Source organism: Xenopus tropicalis, chromosome 4 (genome assembly GCF_000004195.4).
Source record: "Xenopus tropicalis strain Nigerian chromosome 4, UCB_Xtro_10.0, whole genome shotgun sequence".
NCBI lineage: Eukaryota > Metazoa > Chordata > Amphibia > Anura > Pipidae > Xenopus > Xenopus tropicalis.
In genome coordinates, this window is record NC_030680.2 from 94,562,421 (window position 1) to 94,586,608 (window position 24,188).

Sequence of the window (24,188 nt, forward strand, 5' to 3'; positions counted from 1 at the left end):
TTATAGTATAAATTGAAATCACCTATATTATATATATATATATATATATATATATGGAGAGAGAAAGAGAGTCTGAAAGGCAGTGCACTCACCAAAAAAAGTCAGCATGTAGAACACAGAGCACTCATGGGACTTAATTTATGTGCAAAAATTTAATGGTATAAGACGATGTTCCGGTCCTACTCAGAAGGTGTCTTGGTAAAGGTCTTCTGTGTAGGACCAAAATGTAGACTCACACCATTACATTTTTGCACATAAATTAAATCCCATAAATGCTCTGTGTTCTACACGTATATATATACAGTATATATATATACAGTATATAGAGAGAGAGAGAGAGCATACAGAGCATTCCAGGATCTCATTTTCTTTATTTATTTTACCCTATCCCTGGTGAGGAGGTGGTCAAGTTATACATAAATATATATCACTTTATGTATAACTTGACCACCTCCTCACCAGGGATAGGGTAAAACAAATAAAGAAAATGAGATGGAATGCTCTGGACTATTTGCAAGATAATGATCTAAATGTCCTTTCTCGTGTTCACTGCCAACATAAAAATTGCTCTCCTCTTATTTCATAGGGTAAAGTTTCAGAATGCTCTAGAATCTACAAACACCCTTGGTTGAGTTTCACAGTATGCTTGTCAAAACATGCTTTCTTCAGTAACTGATTTCGGCTGTGGTGCCCATGAGCAGAGTTTTCCATTCAATACCCCTATAAAATTTCAATTCGAATTCATGTACTTTTGATTTATTAGATGATCAAACATTATGCAAACTAGGAATAATGTGCTCTGGCACATGGGCTGGTTTGACCACAGTTACAAACTGTGGCAATGGAAACATCACCATGATGAAGAAAATGCCATAACACTTGTAAGTTCATCAATGCATGTGATGGCCTTAGACACAATGGGGGTAATTTATCAACACTGGGAAAATTTGCCCATGGACAGTAACTCATGGCAACCAATCAAATAGTTTGATTCATTGTTCTGCCTGCTGCTGACTGGAAAAACCGAGTGTTTGGTTGCTATGGGTTACTGCCCATGTGCAAATTTGCCCAGTGTTAATAAATGAGCCCCAATACATATAAACACACACATATGTACCATTTGCTGCAGGACAATCTCAACTCTGAACAATGTGATTTGGGGCCATGGCCATTTTTATACTTAGATGTTTTTAATTATCTTTTAATGCAATTTTAAAGCCAAAGTAATCTTAAGCGGTGACCTTTAATTTGAATTTGATGCTAATTGGCTTTACCCCAAATGAAGTTTCACCTTTTCAAATCTACTATTACAAATATCTAGCATTTTTCTGTAATGATTGCTTCACAGCGACTATGCCAATAATTCCATCCATAATTATTTTTTTCTGCTCTGCGTAGCTGTAAACACATTTTATATTCAATTCAGAACATATGGAAAGCGGTTTCCCCATATCTGAAATTTCAGAAAACATTTCCTTTATGTATTTAAGCCGAGAAACCGATAGCCACTGAGAAATTGTGTTATTAAGATAATTGGAAATACAACAAGTTTCAGACGTTTAGAAACGGATGTAAAGGGGAACAAATATATGATGTACCATTATTCTTGTCATTTCTTACCAGATGTTATAGTCAGGTAAATCAAAAGAGCTAGGTCTCATATATTCATCAAAATGAGCCTTTCACTGGGTTATATATTGCCATATTAAAATCAAAATACAAATGTTTTAAAGGTGCCAGATTAAATTTCAGCAGAAGTCACTAATATCCATCATGAGCCTGGGATTTATTTTGGCTAAAGGGCTGTAAAATAGTTTTTGACATGACGCATGTTTTGTTTTCTTTTCAATCCTAAATATGAAAGGCTTATCACATTTCTAAAACCTGAAATAGATCTTCAGTCTTGAGAGGTGGTAGCCACCTTTGACCACCATGCTTTGCTAAATCCATAATACATATATTAAAATGTTCAGGGCAATTGTATTTACATTTTAAGACATGACAGTCTTCTAATGCTCAGCAATGCCAGTTAGTCACAAGGAAGTAATAAATACCAAGTAAAACAAGACATTTCCTTGCAAATACAATGCATATGCACTGAATATAATTCATATCCAATGGCCAAGAAAAGTTTTCATGGTATTTCTGAGAAAATTCTTTAGGGGTAAAATTAAGAAAAAGCACAGAGACACTTTTCTAGGAAAAGTTCATAGTAAGTGAAAGATTATATGTGTCCTAAAAATCATGTGTAAAAAAAAACCCTGTAGAAGTTTTACTAACCTGTATTTTATATCAACCAACCATGTCACAATTGTAACAGTGTATGGGAGCAGGGTTTACATGAAAAGGATGGTTTAGGCCAAATCACACAATGAATTTGGATATAGCCTAGATATAGTATATGGGTGTGGAGAATACACTACTGATTGTGTGGGTTTATTATCTTCCATACTGTGTGTTTTGGCTTATATTATAGAAGGAATTCTGGGGAGGAAGCCTAAAATTTCAATTTTTATGGAATACTCTAGAGACTGAGATTCTGGGTTTTAAAGTTTAGCCAGGGCCAATCAGCATTTGTAGAGCAGGAACGAAATCCAATCAGCATACTGCCCTGGCTGAGCTTAAAACACAAAAACTGAGGAAGTCTCCCCTATACCAAAATACTTTTCTATTGTATACACCTGTCTGGCTCTACATATGCTGATTGGAAGACCCTGCATTACACTAATGAGTCCCAGTAAGGTTGAAACTGGTCTGCAATGGGGAATCCAATAAGCATACTGCTCAGGCAGTGCTTTAATACCTAGTGGGTGAAGCTCAGTCTCTAGGGTATTCCATTCATATGGAGATTTAAGAAGTGTTCCTCTACCAAAATGCTTTTCTATTGGGTTTACATCATAGCTACATATTATCATACAAGGAAATCAAAATCCCCCACATAATCTGAGATTTATCCATCCCATCTGCAGTTCACTGTTTGGCAGTTCCAAAATGGGTGTAGATAAATGTTAATGTGTGAGAAAAGCACACTACCATATTGAGCACCAGTTACTGACTGAGATGTATTTGTGAGATTATCCAAAAACTGTAAATTGTGTAGTTTCCAAATCCTGGTTCAGTACCTATGTTACTATATAGCATAGGTATGGAAATGACATGATTTCCTGCCCACACAGTGCTAGAACATGAGGGCAGGCCGAATTGCAATGAGTGACACTAATGAGCTACATCGGACATGGTTGCTAAGGGCTGGTGCACATTGGTATAAAAAGAGCAGCAATATGGTCCTAGTTAATCTTTCTGCTGCACACAAAAGAGTCAAAAATCAATTAAATGTGTGTTGTGGAGCACAATTACCCATTAGAAATGCTTTGGGCCACAGTTGGACTTTCCTGAATGAAAAGTCAACCACCTTATGTTCTACATAAAGTGGGTGAATGCACAGAAACAAAGAGGCCCTTTAGGGCCCTTTGGTCCTAATTTTTATTTAACAGTTAAGATTTAGCGCTGCAAACTATAACTGCTTCCTGCAGAGTGCTGAGCCTTCCTGCTAATGATGAAGAAAGCACTACTGAAAAAAGGGAACCATGACAAAATGAAGAAAAAATAAGCCTTTCCCTATAATCAGGGTCTGACCGGAGTCTCATGTGGAATTCTGTTAGTGGGCCATCTCTGCAGGGTGTAAATGCATCTACATGATACCACTTCAAAGCTATACTCATGTAAACTCTCTGTTGATTTATCTGGACGTGTTCTCTTTAACATTCGAATTATATGTTGAACATATTTTTCCAGTCTCTTTAGAGGTAAATAAATCTAACTATATGCGTCTACATTTTCAGCCTCCTGCATTCCTGCATAACCCTCCTAAAGTCCTTGGATATTTTCAAGAATTTGGAATGTACATTAGGACAGAGCACCGTGGATGAAAAAAAGGAATCTCGTGATTCTAAAATTCCTGTCTGGCTTAGAAGGGAAGGGAGTCAATACTGCTACCCTGAACATGAAACCAGCAATCTGTTAGAAAATAGTACATAAAATAATAAAATTGCTCAAAAATTAACTCACCATATACCTAAACTGTTTGGGTCTGGACATAATTGGACATTACTAAATTCTTAATAAAACCTTAAATGGAAAGAGCCCTTATTGGAAAATTGGTCCCAAGCATTCTGCATAACAGGTTTCATGTGTAAGTCCCTAATATTTGCAGCTGAAATACAAAATTGTGATTACACTTCTTAAGGATTTGTCACTATCCTTGTCTTACACTGTGCAATAGAAAAGGCAATGTATTTGACACCCAATAAAATAAATACTGCATGGCAGTAAGTGAATCATTTAATTAAATAAGCCTTGAGTTTTGAGCTCACTTTACGTAGGCTTCAGATAGGAAACTGGGGGAGAGTTTTGTGCCATAACAGATTATGGTGAAAAAAAAGTTTGTGACATATAGTTGACATTTTTGGTAACTGAATTCTCTTAAAGCTATAGCTATATATTAATTAGTTGTTGTTGGGTTTAATTTGACAATTTAGTAATTTGTTAATTATACATTTGAATGTATGTTTTATAAGTATTTTGTTGTCTTATATGGATTTAAGTCCTTGCATGTCCCCCTTTAAATTTACCTTTAGTATGTAATGAGTTAACATATTCTTATCATCTTTACAATTTTTTTTCTCATTTTTATTTTTATGTTCTATAAATTAGCACTTGCCTTCCTTCTGCTTTGCTCCAGCTTGCAATATAAAATGTTATCTGTGTACTGGGACCAAAAACTCATAAGGGGTAATTTATTATGTTTTGGGCATGAAGCAAATAGCAAATGAGAACAACCTTTTTTTTTTTTTACTTGCACCCAGCCCTGCACATTAAGTATGGCCAGAAGTCATTATGCTCCAAATTGGGCAGCAGACATCTGAATTTGGCAGTGCCGTATTAATAAGGGATAGACAGGGGAGGCATGCATATAGCCCACCTCCTGCTCCCTACCCATCCCTAACATGTATGTCAATCAGTGTCCCTTAGAGGCTTTGTATGTCTATCCTGGGTCTGAGTAACTGACCTCTATAGTTCATGAGGCTACATTTTTATGCTGATTTACCATTTATTTTATCATTTTATTTAGGTCAGCCTCTACCTTTGTTTTAAATTCTGGCTTACTTGCAGCTACTTGAGTGCCATGTAAAGGAAATCCTAGTAACGAGATAGATGTTTAAAATATAAACAGAAGAAAACCAGTACAAAAATGTACTGTACTCTCTACTTGGGACGTTGTTGTTCTCACTTTACATGCTGTCTTTGGGAGATCTTATCCGTTCATTTGGCTTTAAATATCATCTGTATGCTGATGATATCCAAATTTACTTTTCGACCCCTTCAATAACAGTTGAAACTGAGACTCAAATCTCTAACTGCCTCCTAGCTATCTCCAATTGGATGAACCAACGCCACCTCAAACTGAACCTAACAAAAACTGAACTAATGATCTTTCCGCCTAAGCCTGGTCCTACCCCCCCTTTTCTATCTCTATTAAAGGCACTCTCATCAACCCTGTCGATTCAGCGTGTTGTTTGGGGGTGATCTTTGACTCCTGTCTCTCCTTCTCTGATCATATTAACACCACCGTCAAAATCTGTCACTTTTTCTTACGCAATATTGCCAAAATCTGTCCCTTTCTTTCTACTGCAACAGCTAGGCTGCTCATGCATGCTCTCATCCTATCCCGACTGGACTACTGTAACCTGCTACTAACCGGCCTCCCTAACTCCCATCTTTCCCCCCTACAGTCTATATTAAATACTGCTGCCAGAATTTTCCTCCTCTCATCCAGGAGAGTTCAGGCCCTTCCCCTGCTAAAGTCCTTATCGTGGCTTCCTATTAAACAAAGAATATCTTACAAACTCCTTCTCTTAACCTTCAAAGCCCTCCATTCCTCTGCTCCTCACTACATCTCTTCCCTTGTGTCTCCGTACGTTCCTGGCCGACTCCTTCGTTCCTCGCAGAGCAACCGCTTGGTTGCGCCCCCCACTACAACTGCTGTTTCCCGCCTTAGACCTTTCTGCCTTGCTGCCCCTTACATTTGGAATGCCCTCCCTGATTTCCTCCGGAGAGAATCCTCCCTCAGTCTTTTTAAAACTAAACCTAAAGACTACCTTTTGGAGCACTCACCCAGCACCTGATCTGGGAACTGGAACTTATATTGTAGTGTCACCCACTGTGACCTACAGCACTTATATTTGCCTATTTGTGTTTGTAAGTTACCCTCCCATATAGATTGTAAGCTCTACGGGGCATGGACATCCATCCTCTTGTGTCTTTGACTCTCATTGCAACTGTATCTTTTATTTATTTGTGTTTATTGTAATACTTTGTATTTATCTACTTAATAACCCCCTGTTTGTATTAATGTATTCTACTGTACAGCGCTGCGTACATAAGTAGCGCTTTATAAATAAAGATATACATACATACATACAAAAATATAAATAATAAAAAAAGACAAATAATAAAAAATGGAGACCACCTGCAACATAACTACTAAGGTTACCAGATCATTGAAAAAAAAATCAGACAGTTTTAATAAATGCAGGTTGCCTGGAGTCAGAAAAACATTTAAAATATTCCTGGAAGTTGCCAAATAAAGGCCGTAATTGGCTATTTGTGGACTACAGGGGCCTGTTTTTGGCAGTAGACTTCTGTCTTTATGCCTCCAAAATTTGGCTCCAAGCCAGAAACACCAGCTTTAGGGACCCTGGCAAAAGCATAAAAGAGATTGTAGGTTACATGTTACTTATGAGCCAGATGTACATGGCCTGCCTGTAAAGTACACATAGAGGACTACAAACAAATTTGCAAATCAAAGTCCAACCAATAGCTATGTACCATGGATATCAGTATGTCCATCTGAAAATTTGCCAGTGCACCCTTGGTTAGTGCACAATGTTTGGGCAGATATCAACCCTGGTACTTCAGAATATCTTATACCATATAAACAAATGACATTCAGCTTGAATACAAGCTATTATTAATAACCTTTAAAGAGTGCCCCTATGCCTTTGCCTATACATTTTGTGCTGTTTATACAAGCAATCTGAGGGAAGATTTACAGAAACGAGTTGCAAGTACTTTAGTTGACACACTGTCTACATCACCTTTTTTATTCACCATTTATGACAGTTTGTTTTCATGAATATTTCTGGCTTCCCATACTTAAATAAATAAAAAGCCAGTGTAACATAAGGACTGAATCGCAAAGCTGCTGGAAACACTTGATTTATCCTAAAACCCGACTGAAGTTATAAGCATGACGAGACCTACATGTGTCGACACTGTGTTCCGTTAAACCAGTATTGATTTCAAAGTGAAGTTGTCTCTTAAAATGGAACTTTCATGAAAGTAAATTTAAATATGTTGTTAGTTGTGTATTTTAAAGTGAAATAGCATGATATCAATAATTGACTGCCACCCCCTCAGGCTGATGCACACCTCCACTATTACTTGCTATTGCTGGGACATGGTTGGGTTTCCTTGCCTTGCTCCTTTTCTTACTCCGGTGCAGTAACTTTTGAAGACAGGTGCAGTGCTCGTTATACCAACCTGGTCAACATCTCAGTTCATCTCAGTTCAGAGCAAACCAAGGAATGCTGCAGGACCACTTGCCTTGGAATAATTTCTATATGCAAGCAGGCATCCCAGAATCTTTGGGTTCTGGGAAATAGCTCTGTTGCCTCCAGTGTTAAGTGGGCAAATTTCCTATGCAAGAGGCTTGTGATTTGTGACTCTCCCTCCTTCTCTGGCTTAACAGGAGCACAATTGCTTAACATTGCGTGTGTGTGTATGAACATGATGTCATGTGGGGGAATGCACCGGTGGCAGCAGGGAGCAAGAGAGCATGGAGTAGGGGTAGGCAGAAGAGGTACTTGCCTAGCAACCCCATCATTATTGCACCACAGGCCGGTGCCTCTTCTGCCTACTCCTAGTTCTGGCCCTGCTTCCCCATAAAGCCAACCAGTGGGTTGTAACACAATAGGTCCCAGGTGTCCTCAGCCCTGTAACATGTTCTTTGATAAACTGCTGGCTCGTCTTAAAGGAAAAGTAACACTAACATTTTTTAAGTAAAAAAGCTATTCTACCCTGCACCTATAACTGCCCTATCCTGCAAACCACTTAGTATTTTAAATGCTTTAATAGAAAATACCTGCTAAAACTTGGCTTCCTGTCAATTGAACTACAGCGATACGGCGAAGGAAGGAGTAGCAACCACTATGCGGCGATCGACTGATCGAGCCTAGCCTTCTTTCTGTATAGGAAGGAGTCAGGCTAGGCTCGATCAATCGATCGCCGCATAGTGGATGCAGCTCCTTCCTTTGCCGTATCACTGTAGTTCAATTGACAGGAAGCCAAGTTTAAGCAGGTATTTTCTATTAAAGCATTTAAAATACTAAGTGGTTTGCAGGATAGGGCAGTTATTGGTGCAGGGTAGAATAGCTTTATAGTAGAATGAATTATTTGCAATGTACACAGTGTAAATTATTAATTTAAACTACAATCATGACAGAATCACTTTAAATTAATCCCTTTGGCTTGCATTAATGGTTTAGACAGATGATGCCTTTTAAGGCTACTATTACCTGGTAAGAACACAAGCACTTGTCATGTGATTCACATTAAAGACTGTTGAGAGTTGTTTCTGAGTGTTTTGGTGCTCCATTTTGCAGAAAATGGGGTGCTTAAAGGACATGTAAAGCCTACATTTGCCTACAATGTACATCACTTGGGCATGTATCCCCCACCCAAATATTTATATTAAATAGATAAAAGACAACCCCTTCTCTGATTGCTAAATTAAAATGCTAAATTGGTGTACTCCTTTGTTAAATACGTAATGGTGAACTGCAACTCACAGTAAAGTGTTACTTTTTTAAACTGTGAGTTGCAGTTCACCATTACGTATTTAACAAAGGAGTAAACCAATTTAGCATTTTATTTTAGCAATCAGAGTAGGGGTTGTCTTTTATCTATTTATTATAAATACTTGCAAATTATACCCCTCCTGGTTGTTTTCTTTTGTGTGGAGAAAGGTTGTGAGAAGATCGTGACAGTTCCAGTCCCACCCATCCAATCCATATATTTGCTAGCACCATTACATTTTCCTAAAGCAAATAGCAGCTTTCACCCAGTGGCCATTTTTCCCTGTATAATCAGATACATTAAAATCTGCAAACAGCATATACACACAAAGACTCTTATTCAGCATACATTTAATCATGAATAAAGGGTCACACGGGTAGAACTGCCTCGGATAAAAGTTCTGCTTTGTTTGAGCTGAGCTCAGGAAAGGAAGTTAGGAGAAAAAAATTGAAGCAGACAGCTAGAGCTGAGTTTCTATGGGAACCAGCAATGCCATCTCTTTACTGGCTGCTAGACTGGAGGATGTGTTTAGTTAGTGGGTTACAGGAGTAAAAGGAAATCTAAGTGATTCAGGAGATACACATTGCTTTTAGGTATCCTATTATTTCTCCTACTCTCATGTAACTATAGGAGTCGCAAGCCAGACTTGGATTTCTTACTATTGAGTGCTATTCTGATATCTACTTGGAGCTGCTATCCTGCTACGTCCCCATTGTTCTGCTGATCGCCTGCTGGGGGGGAAGGGAGAGTGGTGATATTTCTCCAACTTGCAGCTCAGCAGTACAGTGTGACTGAAGTTTATCAGAGCACAGGTCACATGGCTGAATGAAGAATATGGCTAGCCCCATGTGAATTTTCAAAATTAAATATTAAAAAATCTGTTTGTGTTAAAAAAAAAAAACATGTTTTCCCATGACAGTATTCCTTTAAAGCAACCAATGCAGCCCTAGTGCCTCAATCACATTGCTATAGTATTACAAATAGTGTACTTACTGTATAGTTTGATTAGTTGGAGGATTCTTTAATTACTTCATATGAAACTCTCAAAACCTACAGAGCATTTCTTCACTTACAAACATGCTGTTCACCATGTCAAAGTTTTATAGCATGAGAATGGCCTAAAATAAGGTTAACAGATGTTCCTATTCTTGTCCTGAAAACTAAATGCAGGTTACCACTCCTTTCTTCCCCCTACCATTCAAGTACTCGTGCACTGATGTGTGTGATGTATAGTCCATTTCAACTTTTATTATATTTTGCTTGCTGTTTTATGGCTTCATTTCAAAACCAAATGTGAAGTATAAACAGACAGCAAAAAATGCTAAATCATCTTAACGATCCTGAGCTGCTCCTCAGACTTCAAATGCATTTAGCTTTTTAAGGGGGATCAGTTCTATAAATGTATTTATTGCTATATACTTTTGTGCTGATCATATTTGCAATTTAAATAGATTTTAAACATATTTTAAAATGTATACCATCAATTTTGTTGAATATCAGGATATTTTTAAAGAGAAAGCAAGACTAAAATACATTATGTTTAATGTTTTAATATCCAAAGGCAGGAAGTGACTGTCCCAGACATCTGTTTCATTTCTTGATAGAAATATGATTTGTCATAGAGCTCATACCTTTTTTAAATAGCTGCCCGACCATCACCCCCCACACTATATGTTGCACGCAGCTAGAGTGCTAAAGATTGTCCATTTCTGTTCTGCCTGCCATATCCTGCTCGTCAGATTAAAGCTTGATAAGGAGGCCTGCCAAAAAACACCAGATTCACAACGCTTTCAACTTGTCTTCTACTGCTTGACATTTTTGCAGGCATGTAGAATTTAAGGTTATTCTGTTTACCAGTAGGTTGGGTGTATGTGGCTTGGGTTATATATTAAAATGTTAAGGTCATACAAAGCTGTCTTTGAAGCCCTTGGACCTACTGGGGTCATAAAATCCCCCCAGAGGGTTTTCTTTGGCCTGTGGGCCAGATGTACATAAAAATGACAATAGTAGCTTTCTAATCTATAACAACAAATTGGCATTTACCATTTACTGACCTAGAATAATGAAAGCAAACTTTTGATTAGTTTCTATAAGTTACAGGGCTAAAGAAGGGCACACAGGTAGATCTTTGGCTACCCATAACGGCCAAATTAACCTGAAGTCTGCTCAGTTAGCAGTCAAACTAGTACAAAAAGGTCAGAGTGAAGGGTCATTCATCTTTTTGCCATTGATTGTATATAGTTGTTGTTATACTCCTCCATTAAATAGGCACATCACCTTACGCATGACTTGTACAAGTGGTAACCAAATGTGTCCGTTTTTTACTACATTTTCTCGCACTAAATCTTCCTTTAGATTTATAGTGGAGAGCTGGGGTAATACACCTAGTTTACAATGAAACAGATTTACCAGCTAGGATTGCTACCTTTCGATCATTAAGGGGGACAGATAAGAGTGAGTGATGTAAGGGGGCAGAGCTAGTAACGGGTCAGTGACACTTATGAGGGAGACAACAGGGGTGGGGCTATGATGCTGCAGCATGTGATTTGCCGAATTACATGTTAAGTAGGGAGAGTCCTGTCAGGTTTCAGAAATCTAAAATCCAGGCAAGCAGTTTTGAACCAGACAGCCCATGTAAAAACTGTACCCAGTATCCAGTGCAACTCCCTAAGAGCAGATTAATGATGCAAATGATAGATATCTGTCCCTGTTTGTTTATAATCAGAATGAAGAAAAGCATCCGTAATGTTACATATAAATGTGAAACCCCACTCAAGTCCTGTGTAAACACAATGATTCCATGCCAGCTCAGATTTTAAACCCCAGTAAAGAAAAGGACACAGTCAACAAACAAATAACTACCTATACTGTTGTAGGAGCAAAATTCCAGCAAAATTGCAGGTGCAAAGGGGAAAGGTGTCTGACACAAATGCATCTTATGTGTCAAAGTGCATACAATTGTGTTTGTTAATAAGTCTGGATTGTATCATTTCTCAACATCATCACCCCCCTCCCTTCCTATAGCCCTATCATTAACAGTGACGTGTTGGATCAGCTAAGTGGCGCATCTGCAGAGAGTGCATGAAGGGGCAACAAGATAAGAGGCAAAAACAAAAGGTGGCCACAGTATACGCAATTTGCAAATGTTGTCATATAATGATTATAATGGTTTGGCAATCATATACTTTGCAAGGATGGTAGGAGTACAAAATTAATCCCAATGGGGATTTAGTGGCATGCACCTAAATTTTAACTGATCTATGTGAATATTCCTTAAAAACATCTGAGCACCCCTGACCCCCTGCAAGGTTCTCCTTTAAATATGCAGCTCTGGTGGGGACAGGCCAGACAAAATGTCTTCTTTGCCCTGTCTGGTTTACTATTTGCCAAAGGTCTGTCAAATAAGCTACATGAATCATGCAGCAAATATTAAATTATTATATTGGCATGAAACCAATGTATCCACAGAATATACTAACTGTAGGCTATAATTTGGTTTAATAATGTACATAAGAATACCACAATGGTTGTAACAGATAATATGCAACTGCACGGATCATTACATAAAATCTATCTACACTACACTTTAAAGCTGTCACACCATCTTCTTATGTCTGTGCCAGACAGTAACAATTCTGTGAATAGACAAAAACCTATTGGGCAAGCAAATTCCTAAGGTCCCAAACACACATTCCGAGTTTATTTCTTGGCATGTCTAAAATAGCAGATCAGCTGGTCTTAGTTATATATACTGCCAAAGAGATCTGCATCATATTGAACATCAAATGTCATTGCCTGGTGCCTAATTCACTAACTGAATGGAAAATGCCTTCTAAAACCAACAAGTAGTTGTGACATGCACTTTGTACGGCCAACTAATTTTTCAAATTTCTGCTAGCGAAGGAGAGAATGCATTTTATTTAGGTTTTTTTTTCTAATTCTAATTTAAGGTGTTTGCAGGAGGCTGGCAACATAATCAGCAAGTCTTTCTGGTAAATTTTATAGCTATAATTCACAGAGATCTACATCCAATTTAACCTCCCACCCCCTCCGCCTTCCCATTACTGTCTATGAGAATTAGTACATATGGGTGAAAATGCCTCCCCTCATTAAGGAGATAAGTTTTACTTCTGTTAAGACCTGCAGTCCTCGGGTATAAAGGTGACCACACACGTGGCGATTTGGCGATGTTTCGTGCGACCGATCGTCAGATCCGCCACACACCGTGTATGGCCAGCTTAAGTGGAGGCAAATTGCAGCAATTCTACATCTAAACAAAAGCCTTGTTCAGGGAGGGGTGGTAGTGCAACAAACAGTATAACAGTACTGTTTTGAAGTGATGCCTAGTGTGTTATTTCAGGGTTTAATTTTTTTTTTGTTGCTCAACATCCCAATAAATTTTGTAGATGAGCACAACTGCTGCACCTAGTATAGTTCTTCAAGCACTGTGTCTTACTCTGGAGGGGATGCACCAGTGCATCCTATGAATACACCTAAGATCCCTAGCTTGTGCATTATTTAGAATGTTTAAGCTAGGGGACACAAAGTAATAGGGAGCTCTCTATTTAAAACTCGTTAATGGTGTTGGTGGGCTTTTGGCTTTTACAACATATGGATAACAATAAGCCAAACAGAAAGTTTTCTGCATTACAGAAAAATGTTGCAACTTGGTCTGGTATTAACAATTTGGAGAGGGTGAATAGAACAAAGCAAATGGCTACATTCTAATGAATTTGATTTGTACTGATCTACTTTAAAAAATGTGTTGAATCATTAATACACTTTCCCATCAGTCAGGAAAGTATTTAAAAATATGTTGGGAATCCTTCAGGATACTCCGGATCCAATTTTTCTTAAATCTCTGCTTACCAATTTACTTTTTATTATTATTATTTGTTAATAGATTAAATTAATTATTCTTTTTAGATTGGGTCTCTTTCAATGTTATTTGTTTTAGAGTAGCTTTAGTTATGTCTTTAGTTATGTCAGGATGTAAGTTAAAAATATATATCTTATTTGTCATTAAAAGGGTTGTTCATATTTGAGTTAACTTTTAGTATGATGCAGAGAGTAATATTCTGGGAAAATCTGCAGTTGGTCTTCATTTTTTATTATTTGTGATTTTTTAATTATTTCACTTTTTGTTCAGCAACTCTTCAGTTTGAAATGTAAGCAGTTATCTGGTTGCTAGGGTTTAAAGTCTCCTATATATTAATAGGAGAGAACTTAAACAGAAAAATAAGTAGAAGTAATAATATCAATAAAATTGTAGCTTCACATGGTTTTTGGTTGCTGGGATCAAGGAACCCCAACTGAAAGCCTGAAAGTGTCAGAGGAAGAATGCACATAATTCAAAAACTATAAAAAGAACAAATAATGAAAACCAAGTGAAAAGCTGCTTAAAATTGGTCATTCTATAACATACTAAAAGTTAACTTAAAGGTGAACCATCCATTTAATTGGCTGGATACGGCTACATTGTTTCAAATAAAGCAGAAAATAGAAAGGAAATTCAATAGCAACTGAATTTGCAAATAAATGGTAATCCACTGAAAATATTAAATAAATGTAGAGGTAAAAAAAATATGTAAAAGCAGATATCTCATTTGTGCCACCCTCACATAAAGGTCAGTCATTCTTGATATTGCTGACCCACATCTTAAGAGGAGTAGGCTGGTGGTAGCAGCATGCTGTGGGGCTGCTTTTCAGGAAGAATGCAGCAAAATACACAGGAATATGGCAAGACAACCTTTCAGTTTCGGTCCACCAAAGAACTGAAGCCTGAATGAAAGTTTATCTTTCAGCAGGACAAACACAAAGCTAAAGTAACAGTGGAGTGGCTCAAGGACAAAAGATAAATGGCCCTGTTAAAAGCCCTGATCACATTCAATAAAACTATGGTTCATAAGGGTCATCCTTCTACCCCGAACAACCTGGAGAACAACTGCCTGAAACAAAAGATCACTCCTAATCAGTGTGTAAACCTGCAACCTACAAAAAAAACTCAGTACAGGTATCGGACCCCTTATCCGGAAACCCGTTATCCAGAAAGCTCCGAATTACGGAATGCCTGTCTCCCATAGACTCCATTTTGATCAAATAATTCAGAATTTTAAAACTGATTTCCTTTTTCTATGTAGAAATAAAACAGAACCTTGTAACTGATTCCAACTAAGATATAAGTAATCCTTATTGGATGCAAAACAATCCTATTGGGTTTAATTAATGTTTTATTGATTTTTTAGTAGACTTAAGGTATTGAGATCCAAATTACGGAAAGACCCCTTATCCGGAATACCCTTGGTCCCGAGCATTCTGGATAATGGGTCCTATACCTGTACTGCTATACTACTACTGGATCCACTAGCTGTAATATAGTCAAACTGCCCCAAATATTTTACATTTATTACTAATTATTTTACAGATTTTTTTCTGTAATAATTAGAAAGTATCTTGGATAAGATAGGATAAATCTGGACTTATGGCAAAGCCATCCTAGTTTTTTAAATATTTAAATGCCTTGCGAGGTAACTTCAGCGATTTGCCGAAATCACCTGCTCAGCGTGTGCCATCCCACCGGCGACTTACATTTTCGCCGGTGGGATGGTAGTTCGGGGAGATTAGTCGCCCGTGACAATGGAGATTTGTCGCGGGTGACTAATCTCCCCGTGTGCGAGTCTTTTGCGGCGATTTCCTGAAATCGCCCCGCCGCGTCTGCCATCCCGCCGGCGACTTACATGTTCGCCGGTGGGATGGCAGGGGTAGGCAACTCCGGGAGATTAGTCGCCCGCAAACAGGGAGTTTTGCCGAGGGCAACTAATCTCCCAGTGTGCCAGAGCCCTTAAGGCACAATGCCAAGCACTCCAGATAACAGATCGCATACCATTATGAATGATGTAATGTTTTGAAGTCTTTAATTTGATGTCTTTAATTCAGTAATTACCAAATTATAAATCCTGAAAACCAAATGTATTAAATTACAGCACTGAGATGCCTTGTAATCCCACTATTTTAAATATTATTATGATTTTTGCTTTGATTGAAAACAATGGAACAGAATTGAGCAAAAAGAAAAGAAAAGTTGTTGTCCTTGTCCTCATTTGACTTTCAAAGATCTGATTGTTAAAAGAGACATTTATATACAGTAGCTCTGACATATTCCACAGTACTATTCAGAGACTGTTCATCATAGACATCGGTCCCTGCTATAATAAGCTTGTAATCTAAAGGCAGCCATACACGCAACAATATTATCGTATGTTATACGATGTCCATGGCTAGAGATGAGGTGACCGATATCGGGAAAGGCCTTGGATATCGGTTGACTCATTGGTCGGGCTAGTTGGAAAATTTTGAAAGCCGTCCAAGGAAAGGGCAGAATTCTTTTGTTTCTACCTGCATATCTAATGATTCAGCTCTGAATCCTACTGTATTCTATGAACAATTTTTCCTGTGTCAAAGAAAAGATCATAATTGTAATGTGTATGGCCACCATTAGGTCCCTGTCACATTTACATACAGTGGTCAGTTTTATCATGCAAGTCTCTGGAGATTGGGACGAAACCGATGTACCTGGAGGTAACCTACACAAGTATCGGGGGGATACAGAAACCTGTAATACACTGCTTTAGCTGGAATTAAATACATAGATCCTGTACTACAAATGTATTTTGCTTTTTACTTTAATCTGATGAGACTATATATACAGGCTTGTGTAGTAAGGAATATCTTATTATGTATGTTATTATTCTTGCACACTTATTGGGGATTTAGTAAGTGAAAAGCAGGCAGATCAAGTTGGTTACAAAATCCTAGCATACAAGGATCACATCTCACAATGTGATTCGATCACTGATCCAGGGGCCAAAATCAGTCAGATTTGGCCTACAACCTGGTTGGTCACCAAATGAGCAGATCTTCCCATGAATATGCAGTTTAATAGTAAACTAATCTTTAGATGCACTGTACTGTACTTCTTTACCGTATTTATGAAAACAATAGGCAGAATTACATAACACAAGGCCTAAAATTACAACACAGGCCCTACTTATTTCAGTGGGATGGACTTTAATGCAGGGGTCCCCAACCACCGGTCCGGGGACCGGTGCCGGGCCGTGGGCTGTGCTGAACCGGGCCACCTCTGCTCCCAATTACTTGTGATCCCAACTCCCTGATGCGTTACACAGCCATGACAATAGCTATGCAAAGCCAAGGAAGATTTCTACTGATTACGACAAGGACCAAAGTACTTTATTAAGCTGTATGTAATAATAATATTAATAATAAAGTGCATAATATAACATTTAACTAGCACTAGTTGCGCCGCACCCTCCATCCCCGGTCCTTGGACAAATTGTCTTGCTTGAAACCGGTCCGTGGTGCAAAAAAGGTTGGGAACCACTCCTTTAATGGACTTTAAAATGTCCATTTTGGTGTACTATAATTGCATAAATTCTCATGTACTCACTGTTCCAAATAGTTTGGTACTAAACGTTGTGGTTAATTTTACACCAATTGGGTGTAAATTTAACAACACATTTATACATCTGCTGCTTAACTGCTCACAGTCTGTTCATGAATGAAACAATTTAATGTTTCATTTAACATGTTTAGTAATAATAGCTAAATCAGGTCCCAGAGGGATTTAAAGACTGGTTGTTGTGGTCCACATTGTTTCAAGTTAGATATACTCCTTGGGGCTCATTTATAAACACTGGGCAAATTTTTACCTAGTCAGTAACCAAACCCACGGCAACCAATCACATTGTTACTTTCATAATTGTACCCGCGGCTGGCTCAAAAAATCTTAGCATTGATTGGTTGCTATGGATTACTACCCAGGAGCAAATTTGCCCAGTGTTGGTAAATAAGCCCCAAGTGTTTGTGATCAAACAAATTTTGGTCAGCCTGGTGTTACAAGCTGTTGCTTACAGGAGGACTTGATTTGGGGATAGTGACACTATGCTCAGCTTGGTTCCGTACATATCAGCTAGTACTTGAAGTCGTAGTTTAGCTAAAGCTGGGGGGGGCAGATTGGACATGACTATTCTATAACCAGCATTTATATGAGTTCAGTCTAAGGTAACAACAACACAAGCGAAAAGCTTTTTCCAGGATACAGACAGTATTTTGCATTCTTTCATAGAACATAGCCTACTATAACTCTTGCTGCTAGATTGCTCTCCTGTGCATTACTGGCCAGAAAGCCAAAAGTTTCATGCCTTTGGCTCTAATGTTGTTGAAATGAACATTTGCCAGATAACGGGTTACAAAGTTGCATTTGATTATAACTATAACCAAGCAAGTACTGTTCAGCTTCAAATATTTTCAAGAAATCTTCTGGCTGTAAAACCAACCAGCATAGGATGGCACACACACGTTTATAGGACTATGCAAACATTTTAAATATATATTTATATATATATATATATATATATATATATATATATACAGTATATATATCCATTCCAAGAGCTAAAATCTTTAGCACTCAATACAGTCAATACAGTAACCTGTCAGTTCAGATTACAAAAGAGGATATAAATGTGTGCATAGAGTATATCATTAGTAAATACAGTGCACTGTAGAGCAAATCAAATTCATTCTCTTCAGATTTATAGACATGGTTAAGAGCTGCCATATTGCTTGCCTCTTTTTAAACATTAAGGGGCACATTTACTAATCCACGAATCCGAATCACGAATGGGAAAAAATTGTATTGGAAACGAAAATTTCGGAAGATCGCAAATATCACGAAAATGCTTACAAAAAAATCATATTAGTCACGATAATATCGTATTGGCGATCCGAAAGTCACAAAATTTTCGTTCCGAGCAATTGTAAACAGCGGTAAAACCTTTCCGATTTTTTCGTGCAAACGTCAGAAAAAGTTGTGCGGCGGACGAAAAAGTCGTGTGCCGTACGAAAAAGTCGTGCGGACGCCCGAAAAAATCGGCGTAAATACGCTCGGAGCGTTCGTGCTTTTGTAAATGTGCCCCTATGCGTTATCTTTTTTTTATTTGACTGTGGAAAGCTCTAAAGCAGCTTCATTCATTTAAAAACTCATACACTGATAGTACAAATATACATTAGTTATGCTCTCATAATGTGTGTTCTGCTTAAGAGGGCAATATGCTTGATATATATAGATTATTATATTATATATATATATATATAGAGATTATTTTTTTTATGACTAAAAAATAATTAACAGAAATAGGCAATAATGTGCACAGAGCAAGTTATGTCAGAATATTTACATTTAGACTGATGACACACAGGGAGATAAGTTGCCCCATGATTAATATCCTCTATCAATGTTGATTAATGTTCTCTGAAAGCTACTGGTGAGAATGTAAATTGCCAGTAGGGAAACATATGTGTTGCATTGGCTATCTAAAGTCACCTGAAGTTACCTTACCAGGAAAGTTTGGGCAAAGCGACAGTTATGTTTTCCTACTGGCGAGGAGATTAGTTACCACTGCTAGAGGAGATTGATCGTGGGGCAACTAACCTCCTTGCGTGTTACAGCCCTCATGCACATCAGACTGTAAATGCTACTGCATAAAATTAACACCATTTATGTTTTGGCCACAGCAAGGTGCTGTTCTGCCCATGTCTTTGTTGCCTATATCAGCCAGGGTAATCTGAATGGCAGCTTTCAATATGCCTGTAGAAGTTCAGCACGCACAAAAATTGAAAACTTTCATCTGCTATTATCTCTCTAAGAGAACCTAAGTAAGTGATTACGTTCCCTTATAAATAGGTGTTTGTTTCCCTTTATAATAACAGCTCCATATCTAGAATCACGCTCGTCAGTGTCACTAGCAAACAGAATAATAGAAGATACCTTTATTTTAGTACTTGTTATGGTATTATTTAGTTTCCATGTGATACAAATATTGATAAAAATAAAAATACACACTACAATACCCAGCTTGCAGTCGCTATTCGCAAGCTTTTTCAGAAGAAATATATAGGCGTCTATAAAGCCAGCACACAGAGAATAATACAGTCTGGATAAAGCATGTTTCTGTGTATGTACAGCTCATTGTTTTCCCTGTGGATAATGTTGGTGTGGCTGTAGTTTGTTTGCTACACAGAATTTGTAAACTTGTCTCAGAATATGTTTAGTTTTTAAACTTAACATGTGTAATGTGTAAACTTAACATGTGTAAGCATGTGCAGGCTGTGTATAAATATACAAATCAGGGAGCCCTTGGTTCATTTTGAACATTTTATGGATTATGTAATAAAATAATTATCTGCAGCAACTAATCAAGCAGTAGCACCTTTTTAAAAGGAAATATCTGGTAAAAGTTATGTGTTACTTGACCTGGTGCAAAATGTGTAGATTATATTCTCACCATGTCTCTTTAACAAAAAAGGCAGTACTGAAAGGGTTAATTGAAAACCTTTTCTTAACCAGTTTACAAGGCAGCCTCACACTTTTCTTGTACTTATTTAAACTTAACTTTTTAGATGGTATAGAAATCAGATGTAAACTTTGAATCCAGAATGAAAAAGGCTGTAAAAATTTTACAGCACTAAATAAACAAAAAGTGAGCATACCCAGCATGCCAAAGACAGTCTTTCAAATTACTAGCAAGATGTATTTAGCATTCACACATTCGCAATGAATTGCTTAGCCTGAAAATTGTTCTTAGCAAGTTATATCTTTGGCTACTGCTTGGATACATACAGCAGACTAGCAGTATATTTGGAATGAAAAGTCTTTTATTTTATCCATAATCTAATCATAACTGCATGTTAAAGACTACCCTTTGGAGCACTCGCACAGCCCCTGATCTGGGAACTAGCACTTATATTGTAGTGTCACCCACTGTGACCAACAGCACTTATATTTGTCTATTTGTGTCTGTAAGTTACCTTTCCATATAGATTGTAAGCTCTACAGTGCAGGGACCTCCATCCTCTTGTATCTTTGACTCTTAATTTATTGCAACTGTATCTTGTATTTATTTGTATTTATTGTTATACTTTGTATTTATCTATTATTATCTTAATAACCCCCTGTTTGTATTAATGTATTCCACTGTACAGCACTGCGTACATAAGTAGCGATTTATAAATAAAGATATACATATATACATACATGTTGCTCTAAGGCAGTGACTGGCAACTGACAGCCTGGGTGATGCCTATCCTACCTGTCTATCCTGTCTGGTAACCAATGCCTGATCTGAGGTCCATAATATGTGTTTCCCAAAGTTTATTACAAAAATAAAATAATATTTGTTAAATGTATGTGTGTGTATACATGATTTGTGCTGTGGGTACACAAGAGGGTGCATTAAGAAAACAAATCACCAATTAACTAGTCACTTACCTGGGAAAGGTTTAACCTATTGAGAGGATGACACTGTTCTTCTACCCTCTCAACAGCCCCGGTTTTCTTCTTCATTCGATCAGCTTCCTGTGCTAAATACAGATCCAAGACTGGGACACCTCTAGACCTGATATCAGCTTCTGTTAAAGAATTTACCATCAGCATCACCCACACAGGTCTCTTTCTCTCCCAGTTCCCAGCAATGGCATTAAAGAGGTAATCAGCATAAAGGCCCTTTCCCCTCTGGTCTGGGGTCATCCAGTGAGGCATCATGTGCTTAACATACTCCAAGTGCCTCTTTAGTCTCCTGTACAGATCCCTGGGCAGCACATCCTGTAGGTTTTCCCCCTGTGGAAGCATCTGACAGTTTGCCAAAGCTGAAATAGTGTATGGGTCAGTGAGGTCCAATTCAAAGTATACACTGTTGCTGTCATGAAACGCCTTTTTGGAGTTTTGGGGTATGAAATCCCAAACTCTTGTATAAGGCACATGTATGGTTCCAAAGAGATAGGCAGGTGGATGCCTCCTTACGGTCCAAAGAAAGGAATTCAGATCTTCTTGCTAGATGGAAAAACCACATTTAAGTTATCTGTGTAAAAGTCTTATATGGTAGAAGGGCCATTTGTGGATGGAAAGCTTCCAATAGCTGCTATAAGAATAAACTGTTCATAGGTTACAATCGTGCTATAGTAACTTAGATTGTAAACTCCATTGCGGCATGGAATGGTGTCGAGAAGATTAATAATCTCTAAAAAGCGCTATAGAATATAGCACCAATATATCAGTAAAGTATTATAAAAGTAATATTACTAATTCATTACAAGATTACTAGATTGACAGATAAAGTGGTATTAGGTGGCAATGTTTGCAATCTACTTTAAACTGGCTGATAGGTGGATGATATCCATGGGTGATCTACAATCTATTTCCAGGACATAGTTTTTGTACAGTTGTTGTCTGCCAATTATTAATGGCCAAAACATAGTCAGATTTGTTAGACTTTAATCCTACAATTTCAATCTGAATGTTAGTTTAGTTAGTTTTAGATAGCTGCATTAAAACGTATGAACAATATCCAAATGTTTGTCGTTAAAATAACTCATCTGAATGTGTAGGACCAGTTTAAGTCATTTAGCAAACAGAAGCCCATTGATTAGGTACACCTATTAACAGAAACAGTGGGGTGCACAGATACTAAACCATAACCCTTTAACTGGGATCACTCTGTATAAATAGGATTTCAGTCAAAAGTTTTTGTACTGTCTGCCCTCACCCAAAAGCAGACTAATTAAGTCTCAACTTTTTCACAAACCACTTTGCCCAGTGATAATATGGTTTAATCGCAGCAATTTAGGCTGTTACTTGAAATCAGCCTCCAGTATAATTAGTCTATGGACATACACACCTAAATATATTAGTAATAATTATAATGGTGACACACGCACCATACCCGACCCCGACATACAGGACATATTAGGCAGCCTACGTTTCTATATATATCCATAGTGCACATCAGCAAAGTGACTGGGCTAAATGGGGGAAGCAATGCACTCACCGATTTGGGCAGCCCACACTGACCGGTGTCCACTGGGATTCTCCTAGTCAGGACCTCCTGCCACAGTAACGTGCCCACCGAGAAGCAGAGGAACACTGCCCTAGCCCACATTGTTTTTCCCATAAAGTCCCCCTAGTTCAGCTCTTCCACATTGAGCAAGTGCAAAGAAGTGAGTAGGCTGCTGCCGGCAGTGACTGTCTGTGTGACTGGGGAACTGCCTGCGCTTTCTCACAAGGGATGATACAGCAGCGAAGTGCAGGGTTCCCCCATGCTCACTTCAATAAACCGGCTCCGATGGTCACAAGTCGCACTGGGCAGGAAGAATCCACGGGGCTGAGGGGGTGCTGATGGGATGGCGAAGTGGTGGGTGCTTCTATCTGGAGAGGCAGATAAAGGCGGGTACAGCTCTGCATGTCAATATCGCACACTGCCCTGCAACAGCTGGGAAGAGAGCAACTTCCACTCACTTTGGTGTCCCATGTAAACTCCTTGTCAGAGCTCTCCTCCCACTAGAGGGGGCAGCCACCCAGCTCTCCTGCCGCTAGATCCACCCAGATACAGACAGGCTTTCCTCCCGCTGTGGCGGCTTGTCGCTTCTATCTCTGTGCTGCCAATCACTATTGCACTATCTACTCAGTCAGGCAGTCCATGGGAGGTCTCACCCCCACCCCCAACAAATTCACACTCGTATTATTCTTTCCTTCGTTCCCTTGTCTTTCGAAAAGTCCAGAGCGTCGGTAAACTGCAACTCTCCCACTTTTTTTTATACAGGCAATGGTTAATAAAGCCCTTGCGTCTTTTTCGTTTTTTTTTTGTAAATACATTAGTGTTTCCGGGATATCTTTAATTTAAAATTTCTGCTTACTAAAAAGCATCTTATTTTTCCAAGTTTATTATGTATATCATGGTAAGTGAGAAGATTTCCAGCTCCAACCACATTACCACCATTTTGAATGAATTGTATTTAATCACTGAGGAAGAGAGTGACAAAAGGACCTTTGGGTCAGATTTATTACAATGTGAGAAATGAGTTAAAAATACCAGCTTTCTGTTGATTCCTATGGGGTTTTTGGAAACTCTAATCTTACATTTTGATAAATCTACCCCTATGTGTAGCTTCCTAATGGGCAATACATTGATCTGGGTTAAATTTAGTGTAGAAGAGATACCAGAAACAGAATGTTTTTCTGTTGTTGTTGCTGTTCATAGGTTTCCTAATAATATAGGAAATATATTGATAAATTGTTACTGTGTAGCACTGAGTAGCTCTGTTATTGTCAAATAACGTACAACTTTGCAAATACAGAGCCATGAATTATACAGGGTATATGCAGTATGGCCTCCTGTATATCTGCGCCTGCCTTTAGT

The 24,188-nt window shown here is 38.2% G+C and overlaps 1 protein-coding gene across 1 annotated transcript in view; it reads right to left on the reverse strand.

Annotated features, from left to right (window-relative positions):
* Nucleotides 1–23,528, reverse strand: part of trabd2b (Trab domain containing 2B) — a 157,782-nt gene extending 134,254 nt beyond the window's left edge. Inside the window, exons 1-2 of the mRNA XM_018093581.2 lie at nucleotides 22,821–23,528; nucleotides 21,266–21,826 (exon numbers count right to left, since the gene is read on the reverse strand). Coding sequence (XP_017949070.1) covers nucleotides 21,266–21,826; nucleotides 22,821–22,943 — 684 coding nt within the window. The 5' untranslated portion in view covers nucleotides 22,944–23,528. The remainder of the gene's footprint in view (nucleotides 1–21,265; nucleotides 21,827–22,820) is intronic.
* Between the last annotated feature and the right edge of the window lie 660 nt (nucleotides 23,529–24,188).